Genomic DNA, 18,177 nt, shown 5'->3' with positions numbered 1-18,177 from the left:
AGCAAGAAGGAAAGGGGAAGACGATAAACCAGGCGCACACTTCAGCAAGGCACAAGCTGTATGCGTGCACTTTTAAAATTTAACTGTAGTTAATTTGGTTGTCTGTGTCCCAGCCTGGATGGCCCAGGGAAGCCCAAGCCCATCAGATCTTGGATGCTAAACAGGGTTGACCCTGGCTAGCATTGGGAAGGGAGACCTCTGAGGAGAACCAGGGCAGTGATTGAGGGGCAGGCAATGGCAAACTACCTCTTAACAGCTCTTGCCAGGCTGCCAGTCAACCCTAGAATCTCCTGGCGACATTACACACATGCCATACAACAGATAAACAAATGGATGTTTGAATGAAACCCCATTAAAGCATCTTCAAATTTACTCTTTGGGGACAAGGTGACCATATAGGATTTTTCTGTCGAGATAAGCGGATTTGGTTTGATTTCTGATGAGGTCAATTATTATGCCGCCACAGTTATAGTTCCAGGTAGAATTTATCTCTCTGTAGTCAGCTAAGGAACAGCTTAAGAAAAAATCTAGTGTCTCTTCCTGGGGACTTGGGGCTAAGATCCTAACCAGCCACAATCCCAGAATTCCCTGCCAATGGCAACATCACAACGTTTCCTTTTATATCCTGAGCATTGATGTTTTCAGCGTTGCTATCGATACTGCTGTAGTTCAAGAGGGGGCAGAATAATTCTATGCATTCAGAATGGACTAGTGACATACTTTAAACAAATTAAGCTGTCTAGACATGGTTTGCCTGGTGTTGTTGACTCTTAGACACAAACAGAGATATTAAGAGAGTCTAGCAGGGGCAGCAATCAAACTGCCTCTCCACCTCCCACCCATTCACTTGAGCCAAAGGATGGATAAATTCAGCTGTAGCTCTAGACACAAATTGTCATCCTTGAACTCAGTAATAATCTCATCGTTCATTTTATCCACTAGCATAAGGTGACCAGATCGTCCCACTTTTGGAGGGGCATCTGGGGGCACCTGGCAAATTGTACTTATGTTGAAATTAAATATATATATATTACAATACTATTTTTGTGTTCTGTGCATTCTATGAAAAATTTTGATGCTCCATATAGACCAAATTTTTAATCAAGAACACCCCCCGGGCAATTGTGTCCCGCTTTACCAGTGTTAAAATCTGGTCACCTTACACTAGCACTGTCACCCCAAGAATACTTCCCTGGGGGTCCCACTGAAGAGACTTGAGTAGGATTCTATGTAGACCTGATTAGAAGTGGCCAATAAGACTGTTATGCGTGTTCCTAGCAAATGAAGTCAAGTAATATTAGAAAAAACAGGAATTCTTCAAGTCATTATGGTCACTACAGGGTAGGGGTGGGTGGGTGGATTGGGAGGGGGCTTGGGTTGGGAGTTTTAATTGTAGGACATTTTAGACTTTGCTCACAAATGTTTTAACTATGTTTTAACTAACCATCCCAAGCCCACATGCTGAATGTGTCTTCATGGACTTTGTCGGTGATGGAACCTCTTTTGTTGGCGTATACAGTCCTGTTATAACATTGTAAAAAGAAGCTAGGGGGAAGAGAAGTCGGGGGGTGGGGTGGGGGTTGAGAAACAATACAAGTGCGTGGCATCAAAATCTACCCATCAAAAGAAAGAAAAGAAAAAAGAAAGGAACTTCACGGATGGGTAACTGCATGGAGAAGGCTACACGAAACCTCGCTGCCTGGTTTGTCCCCCCATTATAATTCTGCTGCAAGTGTAATCATTGCACTTTTTTTTAAAAGCTAAAATAAAATTTATTTAAAAAATCAGATCGCTCAGGGGACAATCTGAGGAGGAAATGGGAGGGTGGTAGGCGGGCTGAACATGTGACACCGACAACATAAAAATGGCAGTGGCAGAAAATGAAATTTGAATTTGGGAATTCCTCACTGAAAAACGGCAAGTTAAGTTCCAGAGGGGGGAGAAACACCGCTGTAAAGAAAGAATTGGAAGCCACGGATTAAGGGGGAAATGAAATTTGGTTCTACTCCAAATTTGGTTTGTTCAGTTCTTTGAGAATGCCAATGTAGGGATTCCTTCTTGTGAGGAAAGGGTAAAAGATCAGCTTAAAATATTCCTGATTATATCCTCATTAATTCACTGGCTTCCGAATCAGCCGTTGCAGGCTGACGCAGCCAGGGCCATGATGCAGGGGAGACGCTGGCACGTAACTCTGTGCACACGTGTGTGTGCAGAGTTACGCACCGGTGCCTGCACCTCCCCGCCCCCTCCACAGCCCGGCACTGGCTGCAACGGCTGATTCAGACACCGCTGCGCACAACCCTACACTACACACATCCTACGATAAGTAAGTAAGTAAGTAGAAATATTGGAGTTGGTCTTGTGCTAGCACTGAAACATTCAGAACTTGGGACAACTGAATTAACAGGATTAACTTTTGCTTTATATTCCCACTGTCATGATGGTAGTTCTTAGTCTGAGTAAGAGTGCTTGCACTCAAAAGCTCACGCTTTGAATAAACCTTTGTTGGTCTTAAAGGTGCCACTGGACTCTGATTTTGTTGGGACAACATCTTTGGAAATTTTTAAACAGAGGCTGGATAGCCATCAGAGGCTGATTCTGTGAAGGCAAAGGGGTGGCAGGTAACAGTGGAGGAGCGATAGGGATGTGAGTGTCCTGCATAGTGCAGGGAGTTGGACTAGATGACCCAGGAGGTCCCTTCCAACTCTATTGTTCTATGATTCTATTTTTATTTATTTATTTCTAAACTTTGCAACTTCTGTGCCATTCCCACGGCCTTGGGAGCCATGGCATCAATGAGAATCGATAGCATCAATGAGAATCGATAGAAAAGCCAATCGTAGTAGAAGTCCTGTAAAATTTGAAACACAATCAAATGAGTATAAAATAAGTCAACATTAAACCGCTAGCCCCATAAGGGGGGGGGAGGAGAGGCGAGGGAGGCCCTGATCAGATGTTATCATAGATTCCGCTGGCCTCACCCGCAAGCTTGGTGGAAGAGCTGGAAGGAAGGATTATGAAGAAGGAAAAGGGCAACTTTTAGCGTTGGTGATCAATTGTATTTATTATTCGTGAATTTCTATGTTGAATGAAAAATTGTAACTTTGTAACCATCCTGTTAATGAGGATCTGATTGCCCTGAAAACTGAGTTCCGACAAAGCCATAATGGGTTTCAGGGTGAAGAGGGCTTACATTGCGGGGGGGGGGGGGGGTTATATGTTATCAGAGTCATCAGGATGTGTTTAAAACACAATGCGCTGTGTTAAGCCAACTGTTCTGTTGCTGAAAAAGAGAGGAGCATTCCCTGACCTTTAAAGACAGCTACGTTGGGCATTAGGGGACCTGCAAATACCAAAGCCGCAAGAGAAAGGTAGGAATTAGTTCAGACTGAGTGAGAAAGCTGGCTAGATCCAACACAGTGGATGTATTATTATGCCGAAGAAGGGGTCAGTGGTGTGTACAAACTCACATCTCTCTTGTGTGTTTCATTACCTGCCTGCACCAGAATAAGATCGACTACTCAGCACAGGTATACCAATTCTTTGCATTTAAAGAGAGGCAACTGTGCTGCACCAACATCAAAACATCACATCCAGTGAAATGCAGAAGTAATGTCATTACATCCAGGTGATGCTCTAGCACCTCAAACTCTATGGTTAAATCACAGAGTTTTGGGAGAAAGCTAGTGCATCACTCCAGTGCAATGATGTCATTACTGGGTCTCACCAGAAATGACATCATGATGTTGGCTTGATGCTGAAAGGGTAAATCCCTGCCCTCCCCTACAATTTCCCATCAGCTGCCAGCTGGGAACCCTTATTCTACAAAGGAAACAATATTGAAGGAGAAGAAGAGTTGGTTCTTATATGCCGCTTTTCTCTACCCAAAGGAGTTTCAAAGCAGCTTACAGTCACCTTCCCTTTCCTCTCCCCACAACAGACACACTATGAGGGAGGTGAGGCTGAGAGAGCCCTGCTATTCCTGAAGAAGAAGAGTTAGTTCTTCTATGCCACTGTTCTCTACCTGAAGGAGTCTCAAAGCGGCTTACAGTTGCCTTCCCTTTCCTCTCCCCACAACAGATACCCTGTGGGGTAGGTGAGGCTGAGAGAGCCCTGATATCACTGCTCCGTCAGAACAGCATTATCAGGGCCGTGCTGAGCCCAAGATCATCCAGCTGGCTGCATGTGGGGGAGCGCGGAATCGAACCCAGCATGCCAGATTAGAAGTCCGCATTCCTAATCACTACACCAAGCTGGAGGTACTTTGATAACTGAGTCATGCTTACCTTATCCTCTTGGACAGCAAATGGCATAGCCAAAGGACTATTTTGTAAAACAGGACCAGGGCCTGATGTGACAACCCCTACCTGAAGGCCAGAAGGCATCTTCTTTTACTACTTTGTTGGCAACTCACAAGGCCAGATTTTGCTCAGTTGCCAGCTGCAGACACCACTTTTTCTTCAGTAATGCTGCTCACAGTAGATGGGCCTTGCTGTTTATAAGGTTTTTACTGTGTATCTCAGTCCATCTAATTGCTGGGAGTTCTGCTAAACACATGTGCTACAAACACTTGGTGTTCCTAAGACCAGGTATAGGGAAGAATAATGCAAGAATAATGCAGAAGGTTCTCAAGGGAAAGGATACAAGGTACAAGCAATAGCCAGCTTGGTGTAGTGATTAGGAGTGGGGGCTTCTAATTTGGCGAGCCAGGTTTGATTCCCCACTCCTCCCCTACATGCAGCCAGCTGGGTGATCTTGGGCTAGCGACAGCACTGATAAAGCTGTCCTGAGTGAGCAGGAATATCAGGGCTCTCTCAGCCTCACCCACCCCACAGGGTGTCTGTTGTGGGGAGAGGAAAAGAAAGGGGATTGTAAGCCGACTTGAGCCTCCTTCAGATGGAAAAAAGAGGCATATAAGAACCATCTCTTCTAGGTCAATTCAGTAATAGCACCATCCTAAGCAGAATTACATCCTTTAAGTCAACAGTCTATGTAGAATTGCACTGTAAGGGAGCAATCCTAAGCAGGTCTACCCAGAAGTAAGTACCATGTTGGTCAGTGGGGCCTACTCTCAGGAAGGTGTGACTCCCCTACCTGCATTCTCAACAGATACTCCCCATTCTAACAACAAAGAGTGCTTGCACTCGAAAGCTCACACCCTGAATAAATCTTTGTTGGTCTTAAAAGGTGCTAATGGACGCTGATTTTATTGTCCCCATTCTAAGATCTCATTCTGCTAGCTGTGTAGACTCTGTGTAAAGGCTAAGAATGTATAAACTGAAACAGGAGCATATTGCCTTCCTAGGTATCCTGTCCCTAGTTCCCTCCCTCTAACTGTCTCGATTTTCCAGGAAAAGTACTTGAAGGACAACTTAATGTGACGTGAGCTCTGATTTTACTGACAATATTGGCTTTCTACCCATTCTTGTCCTTGTATCTCTGATCCAAAATGTAGAATAATATTTTCTCAGTCAAGATAAAGGATCATACACTTCTTGATTTCTAAAAGAATGTAACTGTTTTTTTAAAAAAAGATCTCAATGGCACTTTCAAAGATAAATGCTAAAGGGATATTTAAAAGTTTTTTTTTAACAATAGTGGAATCTTCCAATTACCTTGGGCCACCCCGAGAAATAGAACTAGATTACACAACGGCTTGTACCATGTTGGAGCGCTATTCAAGGTTACAATGTAATAGGGGTAGAAATCTGAACTCAGGGGGAAAAACAATAGGCATTCTGGAAAAATATATAAGATATATTGAGACATGCCACATAGCTCTGTAAATTAAACTTGCAGTGTGTTTTTGTATTCTGTATCATGTAATTTCTTCTTTTTCTTCTTCTTTGAATAAATAAAAAAATTACATATATACAAAAATGTAATAGGGGTAAAATAAAATCTAGAAAAGTGGTTCTCAACCTTCCTAATGCCACGACCCTTTAATACAGTTCCTGATGTTGGGGTGACCCCCAACCATAAAATTATGCCAATGTTCTTTCACAGAAATTAAACCGAAACTGACCCATGGCATGAAGATCCATTGTTCATGATTGTAAATAAATTGGTTTTTCCCCAGGGTTTCTCAGTTCAGTTCTGCCCCTTATCCCACCATGCCGATCTCGCTCTTTTCCACTGCTCCTGACAGACAAATGCTCTATCTCGATCTACCCCGCAAGGCTGTTGTGTGGATGGTGCCCCTCTGCTGCAATCCCTGTGAAAGGGTTATTCAACCCCCAAAGGGGACCCGACCCCCAGGTTGAGAACCACTGATCTAGACGGAGGACCCGTATAGCATTCTTTCTCATGTTATTCTTCTTCATCAGTATTCCCACCATTCCAACGCTATTAGGCTAGACCAGGTTTTTTTCATGAAACCCTGGAGTTTCTTGACAGCCCTGGAAGGGTTTTCCGAATGGGTGGAAGTTAATTAATTTTTAAATATATATTTGAAATTCTTTAAACATTTATTAGGTGATATGACCACAGATGGTTATGCCGACCTGCCCCCCGCTCCCCAAATGGCCAATGATGGGCCTGGAGTGGGTGGGAAGAAGAAGAAGAAGAAGAAGAGTTGGTTCTTATATGCTGCTTTTCCCTACCCGAAGGAGGCTCAAAGCGGCTTACAGTCGCCTTCCCATTCCTCTCCCCACAACAGACACCCTGTGGGGTGGGTGAGGCTGAGAGAGCCCTGATATCACTGCTTGGTCAGAACAGTTTTATCAGTGCTGTGGCGAGCCCAAGGTCACCCAGCTGGCTGCATGTGGGGGAGAGCAGAATCGAACCCAGCATGCCAGATTAGAAGTCCGCACTCCTAACCACTACACCAAACTGGCTCTCATACTGGAAGGGGAGGAGCCCCTGGTGAGCATGTTCACAGCTATACTTCCCAACCACGTTCTGCATGGTTGAGCCACTTTGGGGGTTTCTCGAAGCCTGAAGAATGTTTCAGGGATTTCTCAACTGAATAAAAGTTGGGCGTTTTCCTTAAAGATAACAGAATTAAGCTGCCATATGAGAACCACAAACTAGCTGAGCCAATTCCCCCCCCTTTTCCAGGCAACAAGTGTCTTCTCCTTTCAATTCTTTCTTGATAAAGCCATAAAGGCAGATACAGGATAATTTGCAGGTCACTGGGCACACACTCCTCTGTATGTATATTGCAAACTGGTCTAATGTCATGTTTTCTTACAAAGTGTTCACTGTGCAACCACTAAAGCAAATAAGATATGCAGTGAGGCTCTCTCCTCCTTTAACTGCTTGCATAGAGAAAAAAAGCATCCACTCAAATTTGGGTAAGTACCACACACATACCCACACACCAGTTTGCCTGGAAATTTTGGCATAGGGGTGTGTGTGTCTTTAACTCAGTCCCAGTTGTTAGGGAGTCAGAGCTCAGCTTACAGCACAAGGGAACATTTTGCTCTTTTTCATGTGCAGAGAGCTCCTTGATTGCCAGGCAATTAGAAGCTGAACTCCTAGTGCCTTTGACAAAAGCAAAGGCTGTCGTTTACAACCTTGTGTAGAAACGCATAGGTTCTTTAACAGGTCTGCTGGTACGTTACCCGGCTACTGTTTGTACCTTTAACGCTGCTGGGCTTTTCGCTTGGATTAATGGACAAACTGGAGCGACGAGAACTAACCCAGACAATTTCCGTTTCCCAAATGCCAACTGGAATCACGATTTAACTTAATGACCTAAGCCCCACCTTCCTAAAAGAACAGCGACAGAACAGCGCGTCTCCTTGCAAGCGAAGAGATAAAAGGAATGCCTAGACCACAGTTTCCTTGATAGAGATTTGACACTCAACCAGTCTCATAAATTGTACCTTGCCAGCCCACTTCAAACTAAATGTTTACCTCTGTGATTCAGGTGTGTGGCTATGACAATGGCTAAAGAAAGCAGAACACCACAAAGCTAGAGGCGGCTCCCATGCTGTCATTTGTCCACCTCTGCTGGAAACAGTCTTGTCCTGGAGAACTTCAGAAGTGGGTTCTCCCAAAGCCTCCCCCAGATACAGCTACCAACCTCCAGACAGTAGCTGGAGATCGCCCACTATCACGACTGTTCTCTGAGCCACAGAGATCTGGACTCTATGACATTAAACCCCATGAAAGTCCTCCCCCTCCCCAAACTCCACACTCCCCAGGCTCCACCCCCTAAATTTCTAGGTATTTCCCGCGGGTTGGGGACCACTGATCTAGTAGAACCTCCAGGCATGCTGGGCTTGGTGATCTCCCACAAATTATAACTGATCTTCACATGGCGGAGGTAGGTGTCCTTTGCAAAAATGGCAGTTTTGGAGGGTGGACTCTTTCCCCAAAACTCTGCCATCCCCAGGCTCCACCCCCTCCCCCAAATGCCCAGGAATTCCCCAACCCCGAGCTGGCTACCCTACCTGCTGTGGCACATTCCTTTCTGTTAAAGCTCATTCTTAAAATTAATGTAGTGCTTTCATGGTGTCAGCCTCTTGTTTCCGGCGAGATTGAGCAAACCGCTTTCAAAACATAGAGAGAGGACTAAAAATGTAATAAATGAACAAAGGGGCAAGCCGGGTCCACACAAGCCGAATGCTACTTCATGTCACAGAGTCACAATCCAATTTTCAAAATTGCAAGAGCATTCTAATGCTTCCTGGGAGTCAGCGCCACTAACAGCTGTAGCGTACCTTCTTAACTTCCTATTATGAAATTGCACAGTGGTTTATGGGTTGCCATGGGTGGCAAAGTAGTTGGTTCCTGTGTTATGAAGTGCCTGGCACGTGATCAACACAGCTGCAGGATGCATTTGCATATAATGGCTCCCATCTTTGCAGAATCGAGGCTCACCAAAAGGGGCTTCAGCTGCCTTTTAACCTCATTATGCCAGGTATTTTCATCGAGTACCAGGCAATTTGGAAAGACAAATTGTTAGCAGAAGTTCATTTGAGAAATAAAAAAGAACAGGGGCAGGGAGGGCGGAATCCCTAACCTTCTTTTAAATTATGACACCAGAGGAAAATGGCATCGGCACACTTAGCAGAAAGATTCTATAAAAGGCCCCCATCAAGAATTGGATATGTGATGAATTATATATATAGCAGCAGCAGCAGAAAATGTCACAGTGATCGTAGTGATCAACTGGAGTTCTCAACTCACTTAAAAACTCACTTTCTTTTGAATTGATTCAATGATAAAATTTGTATTAAGGTAAGAGCTCCAACACTGAACCCCTGGCCTCTCCAGTTAAGCTGGGCTGTCGCTATCGGAAGAAGTGGGCAGTAGCTCATGAAACTCTGCCACAATTTTTGTTAGTCTTCAAGGTCGTATTGGACTCTTGCTCTGCGGATCCAATTCAAGTTGGGAAACAGGGCTGAGTGGGGGAGGTTTATGCCTCCTCTTTGTGTGCTGCGTGTCTATGGCCGTCTGGCCCAACTGTAGACCTAAGCCCATAACTGGGCTCACCTGAGCCACTGGGAAGCCAAACTCACCTGTCCCGAAATCCTGAGAAACCACAGAGAAAGAGAAAATGGGTAGGGATCTACTTACAGAAGGAGCTGTGGCTGCCGCACCTGGTCAGGCTGGAGCCCAAAATCCACTCAGCCTGGGGGAAGAAGCAAGGGCTGACACCCATGCACCTGACGAGGCCAATGTAGCCAGCTCAGGAGAGGGGCAGTATCGTGCAGGCAGGGGGAAAGCAGAGGAGTTTGAGATGGAGGAACCTCATGCTGCGACATCCAGCACAAACTGAAGCCCTATGTCTGCTTTGCGGTCCCATAGCAACACAGATCGCGTCAAGATCAAGCAGGGAGGCCTAGTATTCCCTGCATCCTAAGTTCCTAAGATGCGCAGCTGGGCGTGACCGAGGAGGGCCCTTTGAAATTTAGCCACTGAGGTCTGATTGTGGAGGTCTGATTGTTTGACAGGCAAATAACGTTGACCTCCGTGGTGAGTGCTGGCAGCTTTTACAAGAAGGCTTTTTACACTCCATGATGATTTCCAGGAAAATGTTGGAGTGAAACGCTTGTGAAACCGGCAAGGCATCAGTTGCATTTGAAAATTTAGCCCTAATATGGATGTAATGCTGAGGCGCTAAATAAATAAATAAATAAATAAATAAATAAATAAATAAATAAATAAATAAATAAATAAATAAATAAATAAATAAATAAATAAATAAATAAATATTTGTTTTTCTATCCCAGCCTTCCTTAGAGGCTCAGGGTGGGTCTCATCTTTAAATCCCGCCCCGCGGCACAGCGCGCCGCGGAATAAATAAAAGAGTAAGGCCTCTGTGGGAGGAGTTAGGGCGGGACCCGTCCGGGATAAAAACTCGGAGAGGGCCAATCAGGAGCCCGCCCAGCCCCGCTGTTCTCCCGGCTTCTGCCGGCCCCGGGCGCTCCTTCGCACTAGCGAAGGAGCGCCCGGGGCCAGCAGAAGCCGCTCCCACCCAGCCCCGCTGCATTTTGCCCGCTGCATTTTGCCTAGCGCGCGCTGCATTTTGCCTGCAGCAGGCTTATTTACTAGTCAATTCATAAAATACAATAAACTTTAAAATCATGTTGGTTTCCACCTTGGCTCCCTATATGTAAATACAGAATAAATTTGGGGCAGCCATCATGAAATGGGCCTGCAAGGCAGGGTGGTATACAACTCAATTAATCAATCAATCAATTAATTAAAAAATCAACAGTACCATGTCTTAGTAAACTTGTGAATCATAGAAGATCAACACTTCAACAGATTCAAACCTGCAGCATAAGAAAGCAGCTGCTTTTCACGGCGAAGATTTACAGCACCCAAATCAATGTTTGTAAAGATACATCGTCCAAACACTGCTTTGTTTTCCTTGATCATAGACTCCGTCCACTTTTTCTTCCTTGTAGGCTTCTGAGTTAATACTATCATAAACCGTACAACAGAGGTCGAAAGTGGATCAAAGTTTATTCCAGAATCAAAACAAAACAGGATGTGTCCAGCCTTTTTCCACAGGGGAGAAATTAAGTTTTAAAAATGGCTAAATTTACTCATGATGTGTTGTTCCATGAGCCAGGGCACATTCCTCAGCTCCTGTTCCACTGCCCTTTGCTTGACACGTACTAGTTTATTCTACACATCAACTATATTATTTCAGCAGAATTAAAATGACGTTTCTTTGTGCTTCATGTAACCACCAGTAGGATACTATGATTGGGGAATTTTGCATACAGAGGTTACTGGTGCTGTTAGGCTGTTTATTTAGGGAAGATTTTCCTTGATATCTAAGCTTCTGAAGTGCGCACACATGCATGAACACACACACACACACATATCAGAGCTTGTTGGAACAAAAGTTCCCCATATTTGCTTTCAGGGGTAGGGAAATCCATAAGAGCACCACAGCAGGCAGTCCTTATGGATTTTCTTATCTTTTCCATCTTCTTCACATAACAGAATGTGTTATCAGACAAAGCAATTTATATCCAACCTGAATTCAGTGTAGAGAGAAAAGATGTTGGCAGGGAAGGCTGATTGTATGGGGCTGCCCCCAGTGCAAACTGATGGCATGACAACCCATTTCCCTGACTTGGTGAGATGCCTGGGAGTAAGTCTAAGACCATCTGATGTTGGTCTTAGAAAAGCCAGTCAGGGATGTTGTTAGGAGTGCCTTTCATTAATTACACTGAGTGTACCAACTGACCCACTAGCTTGGGGGGGTGTTAACCTTGCTAGTTAATTGTAAGGTGATGGGGATGGCCACAAAAAGGCTAACAAAAGAAGTGGAATCAACCACGAAGTCTCTGGAAGTGAGGCCATGCGTAGCTCTAATAATAACTCTTCTACGTTTCAGGCCTCTTGTGGCGCAGAGTGGTAAGCAGCAGAAATGCTGTCTGAAGCAATGTCTATAAGGTTGGGAGTTCAATCCCAGCAGCCGGCTCAAGGTTGACTCAGCCTTCCATCCTTCCGAGGTCGGTAAAATGAGTACCCAGCTTGCTGGGGGGTAAAGTGGTAATGACTGGGGAAGGCACTGGCAAACCACCCCGTATTGAGTCTGCCATGAAAACGCTGGAGGGCGTCATCCCAAGGGTGAGACATGACTTGGTGCTTGCACAGGGGATACCTTTACCTTTACGTTTCAGGCAGAAGTTCTGGATAACTGGATGCCCCTTTAAAATGAGCATATTGTTTAAAAATACTTTCTTGCCTACACTCAGCTGATTTTTAGTCCTGGTGCTATGACGGTATTGGTGCTGTAGCAACTTCTTAGGTTTTGCATAGTCAATCAGAACTCCAGTGGCCAATCAGAAATCCTACTGGATGAAAAAAAAACAAACACCTGGCCATGTCCACTGTCTGAAAACATGTGGCAGGTGCCAGGAAAGTTGCTCACAGCTGCTGTGAAACCAAGCTGGGGAACCTTGGGACATGCAATGTCTGTATAGTACCAATACAACGTGTGTATGAATCACAGAAGAAAACTTTTCGCCTTGGTGCTAGATAGTGCCATGGCACAGTCAATGACATTTTGCATCTCACAAGCGAATGTGTCCAGTCAGACGGTTCACATTATGTAAAATGTTGCAAAAAGAGTGGTGGGCAAGTCAGATAATCACATTAGTGGTTCTTTGGTGCATAGGGAAGCCGCTGCTGCTTTTCTAGAACAAGGCAGGTCTTCTTGCAACATCTGAGTACGCAGTTTAAAAAACTGACTGAATTGGGTCTTGCACCTGATTTATTACATTCTTTATCCTGCACATCCGCCAAACGCAGCTTCTAAAGTGACTCAGAAGAGTAAAAACCCAATATAAACAACAACTGCAATTAAATACATATGTTTGCTGGGATGCTGGATCCAGGCATGATGGAAGGGGCGACTAATAGGGCTGCCAACTCTGCCTTGGGAAATTATGGGAGATTTTTTTTGGGGGGGGGAGTGCCTCAGTAGGGGAGGTAGATGTGATATCATACAGTCCACAAGCAGGCAGAGAGTGGAGGTCTCTCAGTTGGAGCTGGACCCAATGCATGCTGGGAAAGCGTCATGAACCTTGCAGTTGCCAACTGGGAGGTCAACCCAGAAGATGTGTCCTTTTTAAGGAAAAAAAAGTGTAGCATGTCAGGAATCTTAACAGGTTTCTCTGTGGCCATGTTTTACAGTGTTTCTTCTCCTTCTCCTTCTCCTTCTCCTTCTCCTTCTCCTTCTCCTTCTCCTTCTCCTTCTTTCCTTCTCCTTCTCCTTCTCCTTTTTATCCTTTAGCTGGCGATTGGTGGAGCAGGTTCTCCTCTCAGCCAATACACTGCGGTAGGTGCTGCTGGATTATTTTGCCTTGTTTATAGGATGTTTCCGCTCTTGGCGATTGGTGGTGGTAGTTTTGGCCAAATGGATAGTCAATGACCGGTTCTAAGGTCTTCCTCTATCTGTTTAAACCATGTTTTCTTGGGTGCCAGTCATTGGATCTTCCATTCATTTGGTTGTTCTTGCCAGAGGAGTTTATGAGGCAGTCTGCTGGTGTTTTACAGTGTTCGGAGAGTGACACGAATCCCATGAGGATGACAGATAGTGGATGCAAAGTCAGGTAACAGGCAAAACTCTTCGAGAGTTATTCATTTATTTAGCTACTGTATGGCAGAGTTGCACACAGTAAGCATATATAATAACATATGTAGCCAATTACAGCAGGTAGACAGATGCAACCATTAGGGCCAATCCGCCTAAATACTAATATCTAAATTTTCAATCCACTCAACCGCAGCTGGGGAGAGTTTATAAAGAGCCATAAGGGAGAAATTGCCTTCTCCTACAGGGCTGAATAAAGCCTCTTAAATCTGAGAGTGTTTGAGAGGCAGCAACACAGAAGGAAACTGAGCATATTCCATAACACAACAGTGAGCTGCCCTTTGGAAATGATCATAAGCCTCTCTGGAAGAGCATTTAACCCTTTATCCGCTCACCACTTTTAGATGCATGTCTTCCCACCAATACTTTTCCCTCCCACCAAAAGTTTTGAAATTAAATACACATATACCTGGGACTCAATGGAATAAAACGGTTCTGTTGGGGAGCCCTTGAAGAGAAGTTATTTTCACACATCTATATTCCCCCTCCCACACAAAAAATCTCCTTTTCATTTTTAAACAGATCCGAGTTTACCTGAACGTGTGCAGCATTTTGTTAAGGCCTGAATTAGGCGTATTGTTTCTTATGCTCCTCTTATTGGCATCTAGCGTCTTAAACGTCTTCACATTCTGTGTTGCAATGTGTTTGAAATACTAGCAGCAAAGTTATCTATAGTCAAATATTGTGCTATTGGAAGACCTGTTCCTTTTTGTTTTTAGTACTGCTAGCAGGCTTGAGACAAGCAGAATCAAACAATGTCTTACGACCAGAACAGAGTGGCTTAATTAGCAGAGTAAAATAAACAAAAGACTGAATCACAAATAAAATAAAAACAGCTCTAAACAACAATAAACGAAATGAAAAACTTTCTGCCTAACAAGAAATCTATTTGCAGGCGAATTAGCCAGTGCAGTATATGAGAGCAGAAATATCTGATAGGTATTTATCAGTTTGTGGAGGAAATCCTGCAAATACTTCTGCATTATCAAACCTCTGCAGAAACACATTCCTAGATACAGAAAACAAATAGTGAAAAGGCTGAGCAAGGATTTGTCCCTGATGTCTAGTTTCTTCACATGGCAACACTGTACACTTTCTAGTGCACAGGGTACTTTGACAGTGATATTTTCCAAACCAGCTTTGGGAAAAGATGGCGGAAAAGCAGTGGGGAATGGGGGAAGCATAACAAAGGAGGGGACCTCATCAGGTGGATGGTTCCCAAAGTAGCACTCTTGTAAGGAAGTCAAAGCAGAGCAAAATACAAGGAGACAGTCAACTGCATCACTTGGACCGTTTATGCACTGGAGGTTTCATGCCGGACTGTAGTCTGGAGTTTTAGTTGGGGCAGGTTGCCCCACCTCTTCCTGAACCCACATAGGGGAGCATTTGGCCCGGTGCACCTCATCCACCCCTGATTTCTGCTTCTGCATGGGAGCTGGGGCAGTGAAGTTCCCAGTGCATAAACGGTCTTGAAGGGAGTTGGATCGCCATTGTGGAGCTACTACTAAAAAGGCCCTGCTCTTTGCAACAGATGTCTACATTGCCTATAGCAAGGGTAGTCAACCTGTGGTCCTCCAGATGTTCATGAACTACAATTCCCATGAGCCACTGGGATTTGTAGTTCATGAACATCTGGAGGACCACAGGTTGACTTCCCCCTGGCCTATAGCAAGGAAATGCAAAATGATCCCTTGATGATGATCTCAATGAGTTATTTAGGGACAGGTGATCTTTAGAGTCTGATTTAATGATAAATTGCTGAACCAAGCCTGCAAGAAACTACGTTTATCTAGCCCGGCATTAGCCACCATAAACAGTCATGGTGTACACACAGCAACCCTATGCAGAGTTACTCCATTTTAAGCCCTTTGATTTCAATGAGCTTGGACTGGAGTAACTGTGCATAGGATTACAGTGTAAATCTCTCGTGCTAAGTACATCAAACAGGGCTTAGTGTCAATGTCTGAAAGGCATTTCCTCATAATACTCACCCACACTTGTGGAAAGAGATTTGTTTGCAGACACCAGTGCCAAAGTAAACAGCAACGGCCAAAGATCCATCTTTCTGGATTCCACAACTGTAAAAAGAGACAACTGCATTAGGCTCTTTAGGGTAAAGTCTTTTAAACATGCAAATGTTGATTCACCTGTCTGCTAATTTATTGGATTTCTGGATGGAGTTTGGCCAAGATTTATGAAGGAAGCAGATTATAATAAACGTTATTGCCTTGTAAATGTCTACAATATATTAACAGTGTAAGAGGCAGGAAATCCTAGGTCTGGAGTCTGAGGATTTTTCAGGGCATATATGAGGTAGAATCCTGCCAAATTTTCCACAGCCTCTCCCAGTTCACGATCCAACATGCCTTTTGTCCATGAAGGCCCCATGATCCCCAGCCAAAGTTGCTAGCACTGCCTTAAGGGGTTGTTTGGGGAGGGTGGGGAGGATGAGATGTCCCTTCAGGCAAGGTTTCCCAGGGTTCCTTGAGGAAAGGAAATGACAATTGATCCAGCTACCCAGTGTAGATATGTTCACCGTCTCCTCCCTACCTCCGAGGCCCAGAATTCATCTATTTAACCAAAACTGAGAACTTGTAAAATCCCATTTATTTCAGTGCTTAAATCCATCTCTTTGATGTCAACAGATTATAAGAGTCTAAATCTGACAGGATTGCCATCAGCCTGTTTTCTTAACTCAGTCATTTCTCTGTAAAATGAAAGAATAAACAGAAATTGCAGCTCTGGGGTTCCTCGGTGGAAAGAAAAAACACCTCCCTGTGGACCCCCCCCCTCAGGTTTATCCTTTAATTCAGGGGTAGTCAACCTGTGGTCCTCCAGATGTCCATGGACTACAATTCCCATGAGCCCCTGCCAGCATTTGCTGGCAGGGGCTCATGGGAATTGTAGTCCATGGACATCTGGAGGACCACAGGTTGACTACCCCTGCTTTAATTCACTGACCGGTCATGTGGTACAGTAGTTAAGAGGGATGGGGAGGCCTGATTTCAAGTCCTCTCAACATGTGAGGACAGAACTCAGTTCCCCTGGACAAAAGGGCTGCTTTGTAGGGTGGACTCCATAGCATTGTACTCCTCTAAGGTCCCTCCCCACCCCAAATCCCGCCCACTCCCAGCTCCACCCCCAAAGTCTCCAGTTATTTCCCAATCCAGAGCTGGCAACCCTATAGACAGACCAGTGCTCTGACTCAGTATGAGGAGCTTGGGACAAACGGAAATTCTGTGTCCAAAATATGAGTTTGTTCAGCCACACTGTGGAACTGGAACTACCCCTTGTGTATTGCAAGCCTCTTGTACACTCCCACCTAAGAAAACAATCCCACAAACTTTTAAGGGAGCTTGACTAGTCTGAAGAGTGAAGCATAATCTCACCCCCACTCCCAATGTTACAGTGGATACCACAGTGAAGATAGCCAAAGGGAAACCTACAGAAAACCCCATTCGTAAAAATAAATTGACAAATATCCCCGTTGGTGAATGAATCATAGAATCATAGAGTTGGAAGGGGCCATACAGGCCATCTAGTCCAACCCCCTGCTCAACGCAGGATCAGCCCTAAGCATCCTAAAGCATCCAAGAAAAGTGTGTATCCAACCTTTGAATGAATAGATGGAACCATGGTAACAGAACACAAAGTACCCGTATGCATGTTTGGGAGGGTTTTCCCCCTGGAGTTTTCAAGGCAAGAGGTTATCAGTGATGGTTTACAATCCTGAGAACCGTGTTTGATTCCCCAGCTGGGTGATGTTGGGCTAGTCACGGTCCTGTTAGACCTCTTCTCACAGAGCAGTTCTGTCGGAGCTCTTTCAGCCCCACCCACCTGAACTATAGTCTGTTGCGGGGAGACAAAGAGAAGGTGATTGTCAGCCTTTTTGAGACTCCTTCGGGAAGAGAAAAGAAGGTATAAAAACCCAACTCTTCTACGTCTTGTAGATTTTTAAATCTTCAAAGCAAATGACTGAAAGTGGCGTGAGGTCACTATATCAAAATAAGACCCCCTGTCCCTCTCCCAGCCATTTGTTCAGCTGCTCAAGTGTTCTGGAATGTTTATGGCATTCATAGGGCCATTCGGTTAAATCTTTAATAAGCAGCTGCAAGACCAAGATTGGACAGTTGGCAGAGAACAAGAAGAGCAGCCCTGTGGCCGCTCTAGCCAACTGCTAGCTCTCAGGCGGGCTTGGAGTAGATGAGTGACGCTACGTAAGGGCATGCGTTGTATGTGATGCGAAGATCTTTGCAGTAAACATGTTTGATGGGAGAACATATATATTTTTTCTGCCAACCGCAATTATTTCAAGGCAAGGTTTGAGCAGCTTGTCCCGCCTTTGATGTTCAGCATCCAATTGGGCCACTGAGCTGGATCAGCGTTGAGGCTGTACAATGAAATTTCAATCCCTTCTCTTTTTTTTGACTGCGCTGAAACTGCAGTGAAACGGAATCTCAGGCAGGGCCATGGATCGCTGGGTCGGGCAGTTAGATGATACACAACGGCAGCAGCAGATAACGACAATACCGTGTGTAAAATGTTAGGATTGTCAACTCACAGGTGGGGAGCTGGAACTACCACTAATCCCCAGGTGACAGAGA

The 18,177-nt window shown here is 44.7% G+C and overlaps 1 protein-coding gene across 3 annotated transcripts in view; it reads right to left on the bottom strand.

Moving 5' to 3' along the window:
- Window positions 1-18,177, bottom strand: part of GHR (growth hormone receptor) — a 149,728-nt gene that overhangs the window by 54,135 nt on the left and 77,416 nt on the right. For all 3 annotated transcript variants that reach the window (XM_077347054.1, XM_077347053.1, XM_077347055.1), the window contains exon 2: window positions 15,565-15,651. In XM_077347054.1, coding sequence (XP_077203169.1) covers window positions 15,565-15,634 — 70 coding nt within the window. In that variant the 5' untranslated portion in view covers window positions 15,635-15,651. The remainder of the gene's footprint in view (window positions 1-15,564; window positions 15,652-18,177) is intronic.

The sequence above is a fragment of the Paroedura picta genome, chromosome 7, assembly GCF_049243985.1.
Source record: "Paroedura picta isolate Pp20150507F chromosome 7, Ppicta_v3.0, whole genome shotgun sequence".
Classification (NCBI taxonomy): domain Eukaryota; kingdom Metazoa; phylum Chordata; class Lepidosauria; order Squamata; family Gekkonidae; genus Paroedura; species Paroedura picta.
Note: the sequence above shows the minus strand (reverse complement) of the source record. Positions and strands in the feature narration are given on the sequence as shown.